The 20,308-nt window shown below is 45.2% G+C and overlaps 2 protein-coding genes across 2 annotated transcripts; both read left to right on the forward strand.

The window, feature by feature from the left end:
• The first annotated feature begins 409 nt into the window (after positions 1-409).
• LOC121864008 lies at positions 410-10,185 on the forward strand. Its single transcript, XM_042362884.1, has 4 exons — positions 410-585; positions 6,590-6,728; positions 7,185-7,279; positions 10,111-10,185. Exons 1-4 carry the CDS (start codon positions 535-537, stop codon positions 10,183-10,185), a joined length of 360 nt encoding a protein of 119 aa, XP_042218818.1. The 5' UTR covers positions 410-534.
• A 4,897-nt stretch (positions 10,186-15,082) lies between these two features.
• Positions 15,083-19,995, forward strand: LOC121864009 (major facilitator superfamily domain-containing protein 6-A-like). Its single transcript, XM_042362885.1, has 4 exons — positions 15,083-15,284; positions 16,716-16,919; positions 17,674-17,841; positions 19,127-19,995. Exons 1-4 carry the CDS (start codon positions 15,083-15,085, stop codon positions 19,588-19,590), a joined length of 1,038 nt encoding a protein of 345 aa, XP_042218819.1. The 3' UTR covers positions 19,591-19,995.
• The last annotated feature ends 313 nt before the right edge of the window (positions 19,996-20,308 follow it).

The following is a 20,308-nucleotide window of genomic DNA, read 5'->3' on the forward strand; positions in this document are numbered from 1 at the left end:
ACGTCAGGTCCCTCAACAACACCATCTGGGGGGTATTACATTGCGTTTGCTGTTCATCACCTACTTTAATCTGTATATTCACTGTATGTTTCCTACCTTTCTCTAATGAAAGCTTTTGTTAAACCACCAATATGTAATAGGTCATTTATGTTCAATGTATATTTTCAACAGGCAGCAGAACTTTTCAATAAACCGTTAATTATTATTATTATTATTATTATTATTATTGTTATTATTATTATTATTATTATTATTATTATTATTACACACACACACACACACACACCACACACACACACACACGCACACACACATACATGAATACGATCAATTTGTGTCGTTATCGTGTTTAAATTGGTTCCTCAGTATAACACTGTCTCCCCTCGACCATGTACCTTAAAGTCTGTCAGTATAACAGTCTTCCTCCACAGCCAACACGACACTAACCCGTACTTGGCGGTGCACCTACAGTCTCTGGGGTTCGGGGCGGACAAGGCCGGGGTGTTGCTGGCCATCACGCCCCTCCTGGCCATCATGGGGCCGCCCATAGCAGGAGCCGTGGCCGATAAGCTGGGCAACTTTAAGGTGAGTTCTTCGTAAACCTTTCCCAGCCTCCTTCACCACCCAACTACTGTACTGTCGTTAGTCTCTTGTTTCTTCCACGATACATCTCTCTATTTCATGGCCCATCACTGTTCCATGGTCCATGTTTCTGTTCCATGGTCCATGTTTCTGTTCCATGGTCCATGTTTCTGTTCCATGATCCATGTTTCTGTTCCATGGTCCATGTTTCTGTTCCATGGTCCATGTTTCTGTTCCATGGTCCATGTTTCTGTTCCATGATCCATCATTGTTCCATGGTCCATGTTTCTGTTCCATGATCCATCATTGTTCCATGGTCCATGTTTCTGTTCCATGGTCCATCACTGTTCCATGGTCCATATTTCTGTTCCATAGTCCATGTTTCTGTTCCTAGTCCATGTTTCTGTTCCATGGTTCATGTTTTGTTCCATGGTCCATGTTTCTGTTCCATGGTCCATCACTGTTCATGGTCCATCACTTCCATGGTCTACCACTGTCCATGGTCTACCATGTTCCATGGTTCATCACTGTTCATGGTCCATCACTGTTCCATGGTCCATCACTGTTCCATGGTCCATCACTGTTCCATGGTATACTGTTCCATGGTCCATCACTGTCCCATGGTCTACCACTGTTCCATGGTCCATCACTGTTCCATGGTCCATCACTGTTCCATGGTCCATCACTGTTCCATGGTCCATCACTGTTCCATGGTCCATCACTGTTCCATGGTCCTCCACTTTTCCATAGCCATCACTTCATGGTCTACCACTGTCCATGGTCTACCACTGTTCCATAGTTCATCACCTGCATCACTGTTCATGGTTCATCACTGTTCCATGGTCCATCACTGTTCCATGGTTCATACTGATCCATGGTCCATCACATTCCATGGTCCATCACTGTCCCATGGTCATCACTGTCCCATGGTCTACCACTGTTCCATGGTTCATCACTGTTCCATGGTCCATCACTGTTCCATGGTTCATCACTGTTCCATGGTTCATCACTGTTCCTGGTTCATCACTGTTCCATGGTCCATCACTGTTCCATGGTTCATCACTGTTCCATGGTCCATCACTGTCCCATGGTCCATCACTGTTCCATGGTCCATCACTGTTCCATGGTTCATCACTGTTCCATGGTTCATCACTGTTCCATGGTCCATCACTGTTCCATGGTTCATCCTGTTCCATGGTCCATCACTGTCCCATGGTCCATCACTGTTCCATGGTCCATCACTCCATGGTCCATCACTGTCCATAGTCTACCACTGTTCCATAGTCATCCTGTTCCATGGTCATCCTGTTCCATGTCCATCACGTTCCATGGTCCATCACTGTTCATGGTCCATCACTGTTCCATGGTCACCCTTCCATGGTCTCCACTCCCATGGTCTACCACTGTTCCATGGTCCATCCTGTTCCATGGTCCATCACTGTTCCATGGTCCATCACTGTTCCATGGTCCATCACTGTTCCATGGTCCATCACTTCCTGGTCTACCACTGTCCATAGTCCTACCACTGTTCCATGGTCCATCACTGTTCCATGGTCCATCACTGTTCCATGGTCCATCACTGTTCCATGGTCCATCACTGTTCCATGGTCCATCACTTTGTTCCATCACTTCCATAGTCCATCACTGTCCCATGGTCTACCTGTTCCATGGTCCATCACTGTTCCATGGTCCATCCTGTTCCATGGTCCATCACTGTTCCATGGTCATCACTTTCCATGGTCATCCTGTTCATGGTCCATCACTGTTCCATGGTCCATCACTGTTCATAGTCCATCACTGTCCCAGTCCATCACTTCCATGGTCATCACTGTCCATGGTCCATCACTGTTCCGTGGTTCATCACTGTTCCATGGTCTACCACTGTTCATGGTCCATCACTGTTCCATGGTCCATCACTGTTCCATGGTCCATCACTGTTCCATGGTCCATCCTGTTCCATGGTCCATCACTGTTCCATAGTTCATCACTGTTCCATGGTTCATCACTGTTCCATGGTTCATCACTGTTCCATGGTCCATCACTGTTCCATGGTTCATCACTTTTCCATGGTCCATCACTGTCCATGGTCCATCACTGTTCCATGGTCCATCACTGTTCATGGTTCATCTGTTCCATGGTTCATCACTGTTCCATGGTCCATCCTGTTCCATGGTTCATCACTGTTCCATGGTCCATCACTGTCCATGGTCCATCACTGTTCCATGGTCTACCACTGTCCCATGGTCTACTGTTCCATGGTTCATCACTGTTCCATGGTCCATCACTGTTCCATGGTTCATCACTGTCCCATGGTCTACCACTGTTCCATGGTCCATCACTGTTCCATGGTCCATCACTCCATGGTCCATCACTGTCCATGGTCCATCACTGTTCATAAGTCTACCACTGTCCATGGTCTCCACTGTTCCATGGTTATCCTGTTCCATGGTCCATCCTATTCATGGTTCATCACTTCATGGTCTCCACTGTTCCATGGTTCATCACTGTTCCATGGTCCATCACTGTTCCATGGTCCATCACTTTCCATGGTCCATCACTGTTCCATGGTCCATCACTGTTTCCATGGTCCATCATGTTCCATGGTCCATCCTGTTCCATGGTCATCACTGTTCCATGGTCCATCACTTTCCGTTCCATGGTCCATCACTGTTTAAGCGTCACTGTGGTCATCATAGCTGTCCCGTAGTTGAGTGGTACAGAAAATGTTAGTGTGGTTATCGTCGACATGCAAGGCTCTCAGACTCCGGGTCTACCTTGTCCTGGCCTCAGGGACATTACTGGGGAAAACATGAGCGGCGGATCATCATCTCTGAGGTCGAAATTACCGAACAAAAACAATGGCGTGAGTCAGCCAGATCATCCCGCCCCTCCCGGACAAACTTACAACTACCAGACTCAGGTGAAGGGAGATAAAGGGGTGGACATAGCGTCTGTTTTACCATGATAAGATCTTTGGTCACCTGCTCGAGCTCAAAGTCTGCAGTAAGCTTCCCACAACCTACAGGTTCATCATCAGCGTCTGTGTCACGAACTTTGCTACTGGGTCACTAAAAGAGCAGTTGAACTCTGACCTGGGAGGTGGTAATGACTGCCACCCCCAAGGAGGACCAGCTGATCCTGCCTGGAGACTTCAATGCCAAGGTTGACAAGAATCAGTCTTCAGGGCAGCGCCGTTTGAAAGGCGAGGACAAGGCAACACTCCATGGCGAGTTACTAAACTAAACTAAACTGGCCTAAACAAACCACCTGACAGACAACATCTTCCGTCCACCAACCTTTCAAAGACGGATCATGGGTTAACACAGGTGCTAACAGTATGTGCTGGGCGAACACTTATATACAAAGTGGGCTCATGTGTCTAGCTACGACATGTTACCGGACTCAAGGGCTCCTTGATGCGAAGTCTGTGAAGTAATCTGTTAACTTTTATGCCGGGCAAACGAACGATGAGTGTGAGGTTGCATATGCTGGTGGGGAGCTTGGCGCCGCCCTCGCCAGGGTGGTCTACGCTTCCCTGGAAGACGGAAGTCACCTAACATCGTTAGACTATAGGCGCGTGCCAGGCAATCCAATGTTGATGACCTTACCAATATGGGCGATCTGCCAAAAGGGGAGCCAACTACCCACATCATGGACCCAACAGTATTGTGACACCAATACGAAACCAGAGGACAGCCTGATGCTGGCCCTTATCACTAACCAGCTGCCTGTGTAAAACCTTTGAGAGGATAGTTCTTGACGAGCTCTATATAGAATCAGAGAGAACACATGTCTCCTAACATAAGTAAGCTTCACCCATGGTAAGGTGTTATAATTGCATCACCACATTCTAACTGTGCTGTGGGGTGATGAAAGGCAGAATACACCACATTTCTCTGCCTAAGCTGCATTGATATTTGTGACAGAGCAACTGATATTATTATACGAACTAGCCAAGGATATGGGAGGTGGCTGTTACACTGGATAAGTGGTTACCTAACCCAACAGAAGGGCTGCTGCACACTGTTTTCAGGGCTAAAAATGAAGTGTGAATATGCAACTTGTGGTACTCAAGATTGGAGTGCTTATTTCCTTTGTTCAAATGTTCTTATGAATGCATTATTAATTTAATGAACAACCCAAGCAATATCTCAATCAACTTCTTCTTTGATGATATTCTTATACATACTAAAACTCATCGTGAAATGCAAACCACCTATGAACCGCTTCCTTCACGCAGCCTCTTAGGAACCTCAGTGTATTTTCTCCCACTGAAAAAAACTTGGGCGTTCAACAAAACAAGCTGATAACCACCGCAAACGCGGCCCCGCCAAGTTCAAAGAAAGGGCAACAACACTGTAACTATATTTCTTCTTTTAAATATCTTGGTGTTTCCGTCCTTATGCCTACCTGCCATACAACCTTCTTCGCCAATGTGCTGACAGACTGAGACCTCTTAGAAGTGTGTGAGGTGCAGCCCGCCACTATGGTGCTAATGTTAGAATTGTTAAAACAATGTGCAAGGCCTCTCTCACAGATCTCTGATAGATTACCACACACCAGCCCTGTCATTCTGTGGCCAAGGAAGGCGTTAATAAGCTCGAGAAAGAAATGCAAGAAATCAAGCCCTCCAAATTGTCCTAGGATGTCCCACTGAGCACTAAAGTACTAAATGAGGAAAGGCTTCATTATACCCAGTGTTAAAGATAGAATGGTGAAAGTCAACCTCATGACAGTAGCCCTGGGGCTTCCTGCGTAGTGATCCTGATAACATTGTTTCCTTAAAATTGCTAAGTCTCTGAACCATGGGACTGGTAGGTTGAAATAGATCAAACTACAGCTATAAGTACACATATGAATGTTTGGACTGAACCACCTGTGAAGTTGAGACACAACAGCGCTTCCTGCCACCTGGCGGACAGTTCCTTCGATATCCTGACCCGAACATATCCGCCTAAAAAATTAATTATACAAGTATTTATCTCCAACACACTGCTGCCAAATTAGAGCTCTTGAACACATATTACACACTCTACGGACTGTTGATAATATCCACACACAGACCATCTCTGGTGGTCTCTAAACACCACCGCCTGTGGGAGGCTGGAAGTGCTTTATTATTTGTGACTCAACCTGACGGTAATATAATAATTGGCCAAGGGTTGAGTGCCAAGCTTGGGCATCCACTCCCTGAAACTGAATTAGTTGCCATACTCGGCTAGTAAATTCATTGAAACCACTGTTACTGACAGTCTCATCATCACTGACTCTCTATCCTCCTGCTTGCCCGCCAGCACCTCGACTCGCAGGTTGTCACGCTTTCTTGTCTCTAAGCCAGACCACAAATATGCGTGCCTTGATGACCGGGGTGTCAAAGATCAAACTATTAATGGATCTCATAGGCCTCATAAAACGCAGCAGAGTTGATGCCCTCGCCAAACTCGCGTCTAACAAGACACCAAATTGAATACAATTTGGGTCTGTCAAAAAGAACCATAAAACTGCCAATTAGGAAGAACTTGACCCAGTGGGTTTTGACGCAAATGAATTAGTGCAAGCGGCACCTAGTCGATCCATAGTTTACCATGATGCGGTCTTATCAGTGAAACATGTATGTGAGCAAGCCGACATATTAAGATTGTATCCACTTTTTGCACTCAGTAATTATATCACTTCTCGTGTACAGAACCAAATACACAATGTGCTTGAATACTTCTCACGTAAATGTGAATAACAAAGTGTGAGGCCAGACATACTGCCTCACACGCCTGTATTCACGCATTTGTGAATAAGTTACCCTTTATGTATAGAACTAAAAAAAATAATGTAATTGAAATACTGTGTAACATTCAGTGCCATAATATCCTGACCACGGGGTTAATTATTATGACCTGTAAACTCTACTCTGTAATCCTTGCTACCGCTCACAGGATGAGTGTGGGTGCACATAAAGTAGCCGCTTTAAGCGGCAAAATCAAAATCAATCACACCTTATCTCGCCCGCCAGCTGTTTCTTCTCTGGGGTGGTGGCTGTATCGGGGATGCTGTCACTCCTCCTGCTGGTGATTCCTGGGGTGCCCATCCTCCCGGCGTCGCTCTCACCCTCATCACCGACCACCACCAGTCTGAACTCCCCAATCGTCAAGGTCAGTCTCGTTAGGTTAGGTTAGGTTAGGTTGAGAGGTACACCCCTTGTGCACAGGATTCTTCTGATGAATACAATCGTCTGGGATTAGCCCAATAAAATGATAAAGGCAGCCCCGTAGTATGTGTGTTTTTGAGGAGAATTTGGTCTTAGGTCATGCTATAAAAAGAAACTTGTCAAGCAGGTGGAAGCAGAGGGGTGTTAAGTGTAACCATATTATAAGTCAATGGTGTTAGCAGGAATGGTGTTAACAGATAATGGTGTTAGCGGATAATGGTGTTAACAAGTAATGGTGTTAGCAGGTAATGTTGTTAACAGATAATGGTGTTAACAAGTAATGGTGTTAGCAGGTAATGGTTTTGACAGATAATGATGTTAAACTGTTGTGTTAAATATAATCATGATACCAGCGAAGTTAGTATCAGCCAAAGGTATATTAACTATTCCGGTACCTCAGTGATCCACAGACTGGCGGAGGTGCTACCGAAGGCTGAGACAGGTAACACTGTGGACGCCGAGTACCTCAGTTTATCGTCATCACCAACCAGACGGGTGTGATTTTACGACAGTACCAGACCTTTATGGACGGTATTAACGAGTACCTTCTCCTCCTGCAGGTCTTCTTGTACTCTTTACAAATGTTCCTTACTGTTACTTTATATACCTGTACAAACACTTCCCATGAGTAGTGTCCCCAGTCACGGCCTGTACCTGACGCCGCTATTACATACTTTTCTCTCCCCCAAAACTGCCTCAGTCTGAGTGTTGGGGAGTCAAGAGAGATGGAGGTCTGTGTAGTAGCCTCACCCTCATAGGAGAAGGTGAGGACTGTGAGAGAAGCAAGACAAAACAAAAAACAAAACAATGTGGAGATGTCAGACACAGCGAGGAGACGAACAAGAGGTGGTGCAAGGGACAGGGGAACACATCCGGGTGTTTCACTGTCAGAAGTGTATGTTCCTTCAGCCTGGAGGAGGAAGCGGGTACTGCTATCAAGAAGAGAAAATGTTTCAACAGCATAACTAAACGTGTCAAGTCCTTGTTTCAACAGTACTAACACGGTTTATTTAGACTTGTCAGTTTTAACAGTTACCTTCACGACCTGTTACTTTCCTCACCGTTATCTTCCTCACTGTTGTTATCTTCACCATCCGTTACTTTCCTTACCGTTATCTTCCTCACTGTTGTTACCTTCACCATCCGTTACTTTCCTCACCGTTGTTATCTTCATCACCGTTGTTATCTTCCTCACCGTTATTACTTTCTTCACCATCCGTTACTTTCCTCACCGATTATCTTCCTCACTGTTTTACCTTCACCATCCGTTACTTTCCTTACCGTTTTTATCTTCTCACCGTTGTTATCTTCCTCACCGTTGTTATCTTCCTCACCGTTGTTATCTTCCTCACCGTTATTACTTTCTTCACCATCCGTGACTCTCATCGTTATTATCTTCCTCACTGTTGTTACTCACCATCCGTTACTTTCCTTACCGTTGTTATCTTCCTCACCGTTGTTATCTTCTACACTGTTGTTATCTTCACCATCCGTTACTTTCCTCACCGTTGTTACTCTTCCTCACCGTTGTTATCTGTCACTGTTGTTATCTTCACCATCCGTTACTTTCCTCACCGTTGTTATCTTCCTCACCGTTGTTATCTTCACTGTTGTTATCTTCTCACCGTTGTTATCTTCGTTACTGTTGTTATCTTCACCGTCCGTTACTTTCCTCACCATTGTTATCTTCCTCACCGTCGTTATCTTCGTCACTGTTGTTATCTTCACCATCCGTTACTTTCCTCACCTTTTATCTTCCTCACCGTTGTTATCTTCCTCACTGTTGTTATCTTCCTCACCGTTGTTATCTTCCTCACTGTTGTTATCTTCACCATCCGTTACTTTCCTCAGTTGTTATCTTCCTCACCGTTGTTATCTTCACTGTTGTTATCTTCACCGTTATCTTCCTTACTGTTGTTATCTTCACCGTCGTTACTTTCCTCACCGTTGTTATCTTCCTCACCGTCGTTATCTTCTCACTGTTGTTATCTTCACCATCCGTTACTTTCCTCACCGTTGTTATCTTCCTCACCGTTGTTATCTTCCCTCACTTGTTATCTTCCTCACCGTTGTTATCTTCTCACTGTTGTTATCTTTCACCATCCGTTACTTTCCTCACCGTTGTTATCTTTCTCACTGTTGTTATCTTCACCATCTGTTACTTTCCTTACCGTTGTTATCTTCTTCACCGTTGTTATCTTCGTCACTGTTATTATCTTCACCATCTGTTACTTCTTACCGTTATTATCTTCCCACCGTTGTTATCTTCGTCACTGTTGTTATCACCGTCCGTTACTTTCTTCACCGTTGTTATCTTCTCACCGTTGTTATCTTCCTCACCGTTGTTCTCTTCATCACCGTTGTTATCTTCACCATCCGTTACTTTCCTCACCGTTGTTATCTTCACCATCTGTTGTTATCTTCACCATCTGTTGTTTTCACCGCTGTTATCTTCCTCACCGTTGTTCTTCTTCAGTTGTTATCTTCACCATCCGTTACTTTCTCACCGTTATCTTCTCACCGTTGTTATCTTCGTCACTGTTGTTATCTTCACCATCTGTTCCTTTCCTCACCGTTGTTATCTTCCTCACTGTTGTTACTTTCTTCACCATCCGTTACTTTCCTCACCGTTATCTTCCTCACCGTTGTTATCTTCGTCATTGTTATCTTCATCTCGTTACTTTCCTCACTGTTATCTCTCATTGTTGTTATCTTCACATCCGTTACTTTCCTCACCGTTGTTATCTTCCTCACTGTTGTTATCTTCACCATCCGTTACTTTCTCACCGTTGTTATCTTCGTCACTGTTGTTATCTTCATCATCTGTTACTTTCTTCACCATCCGTTACTTTCCTCACCGTTGTTATCTTCGTCACTGTTGTCTTCACCATCCGTTACTTTCCTCACCGTTGTTATCTTTCTCACTGTTGTTATCTTCACCATCCGTTACTTTCTCACCGTTGTTATCTTCCCACTGTTGTTATCTTCACCATCCGTTACTTCTCACCGTTGTTATCTTCCTCACCGTTGTTATCTTCCTCACTGTTGTTATCTTCACTATCCGTTACTTTCCTCACCGTTGTTATCTTCCTCACCGTTGTTATCTTCCTCACTGTTGTTATCTTCACCATCCGTTACTTTCTCACCGTTGTTATCTTCCTCACCGTTATCTTCCTCACCGTTGTTATCTTCCTCACCGTTGTTATCTTCCTCACTGTTGTTATCTTCACCATCCGTTACTTTCTCACCGTTGTTATCTTCCCCACCGTTAACTTCCTCACCGTTGTTATCTTCCTCACCGTTGTTATCTTCCCTCTTCACCTCAGATCAACATAGGGTCAGCAGCTCCCACAGCCTCGGTCAACATCACCAGCATCCTGAAGGCCAAGAACTTCTCCTGATGGCCGTCACCACCCACCACCCGCTCTTCTGTCCAGACAACGTTCCTCACGTCCACTCTCCAAGGCGCTGAGGACCTCCTGCCAGAGATCCTGGTGGACTACAACATGACTGGCCTCAACCGGACGGTGAACGGGAGTGGCCGAGACGAAGGAGGACATGTGGTGGAGGAAAGGGTGTGAGGTGGAGGTGCCGGGCCTGTGTGAGCCGAGCCACCAACTCTTCATCGGCGCCAGAGTCTCAGCTTCTGGACCCACTCTTCGCCCGCAGCATCTCAACGGCGCCCTCAATGCCGCCTTCGCTCTCTTCGAGGGCGCCACGCTCTCCTTACTTAAAAACACGGTGGAGACTACGGCTTACAGAGTAAGACTCTACCTGTGGCATAATGTTACTTCTGGATATTTTCACTAAGATCATGTTAATATGTGGAAAAAAAGGTCCCCACCCCCTGTGTTCGAAGCTGGCCGACCCTACAGCAGGGCCAGCCAGCAGTGAATTTGTTTAAGGTGTAGGCTGTCGCCAACAAGCAACCACAACCTTGGAGAATAGTCCAGAAGACCGGACAACTCCGCCAACTGCACTGGCAACCATTATGATCCCCAAACTGATTAACATCCAGGTTCCCAATTGCTAGACGGAGGCAAATGGAGTAAAGAAACTTGAGTTGGCCATAACACAATAATACTTTTGTGTTATTTAGATATAATTCAGTTATCACTGTGAAGGTGAAGAGTGACTCCTGGCTGCACCTGGTCCTGGTTCCTCCACTAATACAGCCTCTCCTCAACGGCCATGTGTGGGGTACATAGGCTGTATGGTGTCCACGCTTTCTCCGGTTGGCTCATCGACACCATGAGCTTCGACCAACTACCCTGATCACTGGTAAGTGGCTCCTCACTTCCCTATCTCCCAGCAGCTCACGCTATTCATCAGTGGTGGAGTGCCTGCTTATACTTGTTGCTCCTCCGTTCTTGCTCTTACCTCCAACCTGATAATGACCTGATCACTCTCTCCTCTCCCACCTCCTCCCTCCCTCCCTCCCCTCCTCCCTGTCTTCCCACCTCTCTCTCTCTGTCTCCCACCCTCTCTCTCTCTGTCTCCCTCCCTCTCCTCCAGTAGCAGACAGTTAACTTACAGATGACACACAAACTTTTATAAATATTTGTCCTGTCACCTTATGTGAGTCTAAAGTCTCCCAGGTGACCATGTGTGTGTGTGTGACTGTTCTGCTGTCTGTGTCTATGTTAGTTCAGGTTGTGATATCTTTGGCTTGGTAAGATTTCCCTTACTTATGTATTATTGTAATAGGTCAGTCAAGGAACAATAAGTTTGGATTATATTTTAACAACAGCAAGATGCTTCTTACAGCCTTCAATTTATCATTCAGTATCATCTCACCATTGTATCAGCCGTCAATGTCAATATCCTTGATCTTACATGGAAACTAATAAACTCTGAATCAATTTTTTAACATGACAACATGTCATGTGTGTGTGTGTGTGTGTGTGTGTGTGTGTGTGTGTGTGTGTGTGTGTGTGTGTGTGTGTGTGTGTGTGTGTGTGTGTGTGTGTGTGTGTGTGTGTGTGTGTGTGTGTGTGTGTGTGTGTGTGTGTGTGTGTGTGTGTGTGTGTGTGTGTGTGTGTGTGTGTGTGTGTGTGTGTGTGTGTGTGTGTGTGTGTGTGTGTGTGTGTGTGTGTGTGTGTGTGTGTGTGTGTGTGTGTGTGTGTGTGTGTGTGTGTGTGTGTGTGTGTGTGTGTGTGTGTGTGTGTGTGTGTGTGTGTGTGTGTGTGTGTGTGTGTGTGTGTGTGTGTGTGTGTGTGTGTGTGTGTGTGTGTGTGTGTGTGTGTGTGTGTGTGTGTGTGTGTGTGTGTGTGTGTGTGTGTGTATGTGTGTGTGTGTGTGTGTGTGTGTGTGTGTGTGTGTGTGTGTGTGTGTGTGTGTGTGTGTGTGTGTGTGTGTGTGTGTGTGTGTGTGTGTGTGTGTGTGTGTGTGTGTGTGTGTGTGTGTGTGTCTTTACATCAACACTATTCTTTCTGTTTTTGTTTACAGTCTTACAGCGGCCACACGTCAGCTCCCGGTACAGTACTACACACTGGTCTCACAGTTCTGCTTTATCATCGCAACACAAAAATAGTACAATCAAGAAGAATTATTATTGATGTCATGAACGACCACTCCCTGACCCCTCCTTACTCCCCCTGACCCTCACTTCCTCCTTACCCCTCACCCTCCTTACCTCCCCTTCCTTACGCCCACCCCTCACTTTGTTCCACCTTCCTCTTACTCCCCCGACCCTCACCCCAACCTCCACACCATCACCTCACCCCCCGCCCTTGTATCTCCATCTATCTAGTTCCCTCCCATCACCATCTCTCTCACTTGTCTCACTTCTCTCACCTGAAACTCTCTACCCTCTCACGCCTTTCCATTTACATACAAATTAAAAACTCCTTCAAAAATTTATATCACCAATTTTTTATTACATACGTGAATAAATTAGACATTTTTCATCTGTGTTACTCACCCTGTAGTGAACCAGTCCCCAACAGGTCAAGCCATCATCAGTACCCCTTGACCCCGGTAATACGGACCTCTTGTGAAAGTGATCAGATCCTTTCCGGGATACAAACACAAATAAGGTCAACAGTGAAACCTCTATTTAGCGGACTATATAGGGGAGGAAAGTCCGTTATACCGAGGGTCAGTTAGATGTGAAACCCTCCATCTAACGGATTATGTGGAGGGAGAAAGTCCGTTATTTAGAAGTTTTACTGTACACATTTTCAGGTAAATAATTATGACACAGAGAACAACACAGGAGCCACAACACAACTGAATCATATAACACACACGAGTTAACGTCATGAGTCAGATGTATAATGAGTGTATGTTTGTCCTCACGATTAACGTCATGAGTCAGATGTATAATGAGTGTATGTTTGTCCTCACTAGTTAACGTCATACGAAAATGAGTTGTCCTCACATTAACGCGAGTCAGATGTATAATGAGTGTATGTTTGTGTCTCACTAGTAACGCCGAGCAGATGTATAATGAGTGTATGTTTGTCCTCACTATTAACGTCATGAGTCAGATGTATAATGAGTGGTGTTTGTCCTCACGAGTTAACGTCATGAGTCAGATGTATAATGAGTGTATGTTGTCCTCACGATTAACGTCATGAGTCAGATGTATAATGAGTATGTTTGTCCTCACAGTTAACGTCATGAGTCAGATGTATAATGAGTGTATGTTTGTCCTCACGAGTTAACGTCATGAGTCAGATGTATAATGAGTGTATGTTTGTCCTCACTAGTTAACGTCATGAGTCAGATGTATAATGAGTGTATGTTTGTTCACGATTAACGTCGTGAGTCAGATGTATAATGAGTGTATGTTTCCTCACGATTAACGTCATGAGTCAGATGTATAATGAGGGCGTTTGTCCTCACGATTAACGTCCGAGTCAGATGTATAATGAGGTATGTTTGTCCTCACGAGTTAACGTCATGAGTCAGATGTATAATGAGTGTATGTTTGTCCTCACGATTAACGTCATGAGTCAGATGTATAATGAGTGATGTTTGTCCTCACGAGTTAACGTCGTGAGTCAGATGTATAATGAGTGTATGTTTGTCCTCACGAGTTAACGTCATGAGTCAGATGTATAATGAGTGTATGTTTGTCCTCACGATTAACGTCATGAGTCAGATGTATAATGAGTGTATGTTTGTCCTCACGATTAACGTCATGAGTCAGATGTATAATGAGTATGTTTGTCCTCACTAGTTAACGTCATGAGTCAGATGTATAATGAGTGGTTTGTCCTCACTATTAACGTCATGAGTCAGATGTATAAGTGTATGTTTGTCCTCACGATTAACGTCATGAGTCAGATGTATAATGAGGTATGTTTTCCTCACGATTAACGTCATGAGTCAGATGTATAATGAGTGTATGTTTGTCCTCACTAGTTAACGTCGCGAGTCAGATGTATAATGAGTGTATGTTTGTCCTCACGAAACGTCATGAGTCAGATGATGAGGTATGTTCCTCACGATTAACGCTCAGATGAAGAGTATGTTTGTCCTCACTAGTTAACGTCATGAGTCAGATGTATAATGAGTGTATGTTTGTCCTCACGAGTTAACGTCATGAGTCAGATGTATAATGAGTGTATGTTTGTCCTCACGATTAACGTCATGAGTCAGATGTATAATGAGTGTATGTTTGTCCTCACGATTAACGTCATGAGTCAGATGTATAATGAGTGTATGTTGTCCTTAACAGTCAAGTATATTCCTCAGTTTGTCCTCACGATTAACGCATGAGTCAGATGTATAATGAGTGTATGTTTGTCCTCACGAGTTAACGTCGTCAGTGTATAATGAGTGTATGTTTGTCCTCACGATTAACGTCAATGAGTCAGATGTATAATGAGTGTATGTTTGTCTCACGAGTTAACGTCTTGAGTCAGATGTATAATGAGTGTATGTTTGTCCTCACGATTAACGTCATGAGTTAGATGTATAATGAGTGTATGTTTGTCCTCACGATTAACGTCATGAGTTAGATGTATAATGAGTGTATGTTTGTCCTCACGATTAACGTCATGAGTCAGATGTATAATGAGTGTATGTTTGTCCTCACGATTAACGTCATGAGTCAGATGTATAATGAGTGTATGTTTGTCCTCACGATTAACGTCATGAGTCAGATGTATAATGAGTGTATGTTTGTCCTCACTAGTTAACGTCATGAGTCAGATGTATAATGAGTGTATGTTTGTCCTCACGATTAACGTCATGAGTCAGATGTATAATGAGTGTATGTTTGTCCTCACGATTAACGTCATGAGTCAGATGCATAATGAGTGTATGTTTGTCCTCACGATTAACGTCATGAGTCAGGTGTATAATGAGTGCATGTATGTCTTCAGGCCAGCGTTCTACCTGTTCGTGGGGCTGCAGGGCTTGGCGGGGCTGGTGGCGCTCTCTGTAGACCTCAAGTTCAAGACGCCGTGTGAACAGATCATCAAGAACATCTGGATGCTGATGCACAACCCCGAGGTGCTCATGCTGTTTGTGGCCATGATGCTCGCTGGTAAGTCACTGACCTACTCCAGTCATTGTCATCATCATCATCATCAGTCATTGTCATCATCATCATCATCATCATCATCATCATCATCATCATCAACATAGCCTTGTTCTCCTCCACCACCCTAGCCTTCATTTCTACCATCATCATCACCAATCATCATCATCATCATCATAATCATCATCACCAGTCATCATCATCACCAGTCATCATCATCATCATCATTATCATCATCATCATCATCATAATAATCATCACCACCCTAGCCTCCATTATCATCATCACCACCACCACTACCAACACCATCACCACCACCACCACCACTACCAACACCATCACCATCATCACCACCACCACCACTACCAACACCATCACCATCATCACCATCACCACCACGACCAACACCATCACCACCATCATCACACCATCACCATCACACCACCATCATCATCATCACCACCACCACTACCAACACCATTACCACCATCACCACCATCACCAGCACCATCACCATCACCACCACCATCACCACCACCACCACCACCACCACTACCAACACCATCACCACCACCACCACCACCACACCACCACCACTACCAACACCATCACTACCATCACCACCATCACCACCATCACCACCACCATCGCCACCATCACCATCACTACCACCACCACCACCATCATCACCACCACCACCATCACCACCACCATCACCATCACCACCACACCACCACTACCAACACCATCACCACCACCACCACCATCACCACCACCACCATCACCACCACCATCACCATCACCATCACCACCACCACCACCACTACCAACACCATCACCACCACCCATCACCACCATCATCATCACCACCACCACCATCACCACCACCATCACCACACATCACCACCACCACCATCATCACCACCACCACCATCACCACCATCATCACCACCACCACCACCACCATCATCACATCACCATCCACCACCACCATCACCACCATCACACCACCACCACATCATCACCACCACCACCACCACCACCACACCACCATCACACCACCACCACACATCACCACCAACCACCACCACCATCACCACCACCACCATCACCACCACCATCACCACCACCAATCACATCACCCACCACCACCATCACCACCACCACCATCACCACCACCACCATCACCATCATCACCACCACCACCATCATCATCCCACCATCACCACCACCACCATCACCACATCACCACCACCACCACCATCATCATCACCACCATCACCACCACCACATCACCACCATCACCACCACCACCATCACCACATCACCACCACCACCATCATCCATCACCACCACCACCACCATCACCATCACCACCACCACCATCACCACCATCACCACCACCACCATGATTGACGTTGTTCACACCTTGTACAGGGGCGTTCTTCGGGTTCCTGGAGGCCTTCCTGTTCTGGTTCCTGGGTGACCTGGGAGCCTCTCGATCACTCATGGGTCTGACGGTGACGATGGGAGCCGCCTCAGCCATCCCGTTCCTCATCTTCATGTCCCCCATCGTCAATAAGTTCGGTCACATCGGTGTCATCGCTTCAGGGTTCCTTATGTATGCCATCAGGTTTGCAGGTAAAGTTCACACTCCCTCCCACCCCCCTTCTCTCCCTCCCTTCCCTCCCTCCTCCCTTCTCTCCCTTCCTCCCTTCCCTCCCTCCCTCCCTTCCACCTTCCCCTCTCCTCTTCACACATTTTTTTTCTCTCAGATAATGATTTATAATGATCACGGAGGCATCAGATTATATACAGCTACTCAAATGACTATCCTTATAAACTGGTCTTGAGATAATTTAACATAACGGACGAAGGATTTTACCAACCGTACCGAGACAACAGGAGTCGTAGTGTTCATTCTGAAAAAAATCATTGACTCAAGGTGTTAAGTCATCGTACTTAAGGGGTTCAAGTTCAAGCCATCGCACTCAAGGGGATAAGTCATCGTACTGAAGGGGTTAAGTCATCATACTCAAGGGGTCAATCCATCGCACTCAAGGTGTTAAAGTTCAGCTATCACACTCAAGGGGTTAAGTCACCACACTCAAAGGGTTAAGTCATCACACTCAAGGGGTTAAAGTTCAAGTCATCGTACTCAAGGTGCTAATTCCTCATACTCAAGGGGTTAAGTCATCATACTTAAGGGTTTAAGTCATCATACTCAAGGGGTTCAGCCATCATACTCAAGGGGTTAAGTCATCACACTCAAGGGGTTAAAGTTCAAGTCATCGTACTCAAGGTGTTAATTCCTCATACTCAAGGTGTTAAGACAACATACTCAAGGTGTTAAGTCATCGTACTCAAGATGTTAACATTGCTCGATATCTTTCAGGCTACGCGTCCATCTATGACCCGGTGAGCGCCCTGTACTTCGAGGCGCTGGAGGGAGTCACCATAGGCCTGATGCTGTCGGCGGGGATGACCTACGCCAGCGAGCTCTGCACCACCAAGAACATCGTCTCCCTGCAGGCCCTCTGTGGCACCCTCTACTACGGTGTGGGTGAGTCAACAGGGGGAGATGGGGTGAAGGGGAGAAGATGGGGGAGAGAGGGTAGAGGAAGCAGGTAGAGGGGAGTAGGGAATAGGATTGAAGGACAGAGGGGAGAAGGAGGATAGGATTGAGGGAAAGAGGATAGAGGGGAGGAGGTGGAGGAAAGGGGATAAGTTGATGGTAGGGAGGGGAAGAGAGAGGAAAGGGAAGTAGAAAGAGGGTAGATAGTAAGATACGCTGTAATACTGAGTCTTAACATACATAACACTGTACAGTCAATGTTTCATATGGGTGTGTGTGTGTGTGTGTGTGTACTATTATTATTATTATTTTTAAGGTGTGTAATACCAGAAGGTTGACGGTGAAGGTAGGACTAATTAAAAACTGGGTCACCATGAACACCGTCTTGGTCCCGCCCTCCTTTTGCTGCCTACACCTGTCTCGACACGTCCGCCTCCTTCCCTACACACACACTAAACTACCTGACACATCATCCCAACAAGCAGTAATCCTTCACACCTCAATGTCACATACAATAGAAAGTGTTGACGTGAAAACAATCTTCTTTTTTCCCTTGAATGTAATTTTTTTCTTCAACAATTATAAACAAAGTTGAAAAAATGTCACTAGCATAGAGGTAAGGACAGACACTCAGTCCCACCACACACCATACCCTCGACCACACCCTACCCTCGACCACACCCTACCCTCGACCACACCCTACCCTCCACCACACCCTACCCTCCACCATACCATCATTAAATCCAAGTTTATATCCACCATTAGCATTATCGTCCCCGTGCCTCGTCACATTCTGATGGCGTAGTGGTAGAGTAGGGTAGGAAGGTATCTCTACCCAGTATATACGAGATACTTAGCAAACAGCTGTAAGAATCATTCATGACTTCACGGTGTAATATCTATGATAAAGATCACCTGAAGATTAAACACCCTAACTTTTTTCACCTTAAGATTTACCAGCGTAAAGGATACCTAACCTAACCTAACCTCACCCCCAGGTAGCGTTAAGGTGTTTTAAAATCAGGTGAAATAAGCTGAGGTGCCTATAATCTACACGAGAGCCTATGATAATTATATACAAAACAACTCCCTTTGTAGATCTGTATATAATAGATAAGAACCCACTAAAACAACTCCAAAAGTATGATATAATTATACATAAAATGGTTTCCTATGTATAATTATTGTGTTGGTGACCATTACGATTATAGTAAATAAAATGTGTTCTTTTATCATCATTGTTGTGGTATAATGTGATAACGTACACACACAGGTAAAGGAATGGGCAGCGTGGTGGGCGGCTACATGTACTACCATCTAGGGGCCCGTAAGACCTTCAGGATGATGACTGTGGCCAGCCTCCTCAGCGCCATCATCTTCATCATCTTCCACATTTACATCCAACACCGCAATCGTCGCCGTGAACGTTATCGTGCAGAGAAGGAGAACCTACTGGAGGACGACGACATGGAGATCATCCAACTGGCGATCTCCAAAGCCAAGAAGAAGAAAGGAGAGAAAGAAAGCAAGAAGAGGAAGACACGCAAGGAAGGCAAGAGAGGAAGTATCCAAGTCGACACCAAAGAAAACGGAATATTCGAGCTCCGACGGGTGACTCTGATAGATGTGGAAACTCAAACTGAACCCGTCCAGTTCACTGCCGCCATCGCTACCCCAGAGACTGACGACGATAGCGAAAACGATGAAGAAGCAGAAGAGAGGGACATGGCGGAATAATATACCTGTGAGACAAACAAACATTCAGCATGATCAGCAAACTGTCTGACATGTTTATTATTATACGAGTATAGATAAACACACACACACACACACACACACACCATTCCTTGTTAGCGAGTACTGATTGGCTCCAGAAGTAAATGTCTTTGTAATTATGAACCGTAAATTAAGCTGGAACCATAATGTATTCTATAATTATGTCTAGCTTGTGTGTGTGTGTGTGGGGCAAAGATAAAGAAAGACACATACTTTTTTATATAATTCATGATCTGTAATATTTTTTTCTGTTGTCATTCATCATCTAACTGTTGGCCGCGTTACGGTGTGGCACTGAGGGGAACAAGGCCATTAATGAGATAAACTTAACTAAATGGCCACTTCAAATACAGATGGCCAAGCGGGGGGGGGGGGGAGGGTAAAGGGTGGAAGGTGGGACATGGGAAGGGGAAAAAGGGAGACATTGAATTTATAATGTACAAATAACTGCTTACTGTTTGGCCATACCTAACTGTGGCTCAACTTCTCCCGCCATTATAATATGTACAGTAAACCTTTGAGTCAATATTCATCTAAATCATTTCGTGTCGTATGTCCCTGTATTGCGTTAATGCTTCCTTGTCTCTTTGTCTGTCGATGTTCGTTGCCTCTGTTATAACACACCGTATCGTTATCTGGTCAATAATATAAAATAACCACAATCTTAAAACCTAATTGC

This window comes from Homarus americanus, unplaced genomic scaffold, assembly GCF_018991925.1.
Source record: "Homarus americanus isolate GMGI-L3 unplaced genomic scaffold, GMGI_Hamer_2.0 scaffold44400, whole genome shotgun sequence".
Taxonomy (NCBI): domain Eukaryota; kingdom Metazoa; phylum Arthropoda; class Malacostraca; order Decapoda; family Nephropidae; genus Homarus; species Homarus americanus.

Coding starts and splice junctions, on each gene's coding strand:
- LOC121864008 (XM_042362884.1), top strand. CDS start 535: ATGGGGCCGCCCATAGCAGGAGCCGTGGCCGATAAGCTGGGCAACTTT. Junction 586..6,589: donor ATAAGCTGGGCAACTTTAAG/GTGAGTTCTTCG, acceptor CTCGCCCGCCAG/CTGTTTCTTCTCTGGGGTGG. Junction 7,280..10,110: donor CGTCATCACCAACCAGACGG/GTGTGATTTTAC, acceptor TCTTCACCTCAG/ATCAACATAGGGTCAGCAGC.
- LOC121864009 (XM_042362885.1), top strand. CDS start 15,083: ATGAGTCAGGTGTATAATGAGTGCATGTATGTCTTCAGGCCAGCGTTC. Junction 15,285..16,715: donor TGTGGCCATGATGCTCGCTG/GTAAGTCACTGA, acceptor CACCTTGTACAG/GGGCGTTCTTCGGGTTCCTG. Junction 16,920..17,673: donor GTATGCCATCAGGTTTGCAG/GTAAAGTTCACA, acceptor GATATCTTTCAG/GCTACGCGTCCATCTATGAC.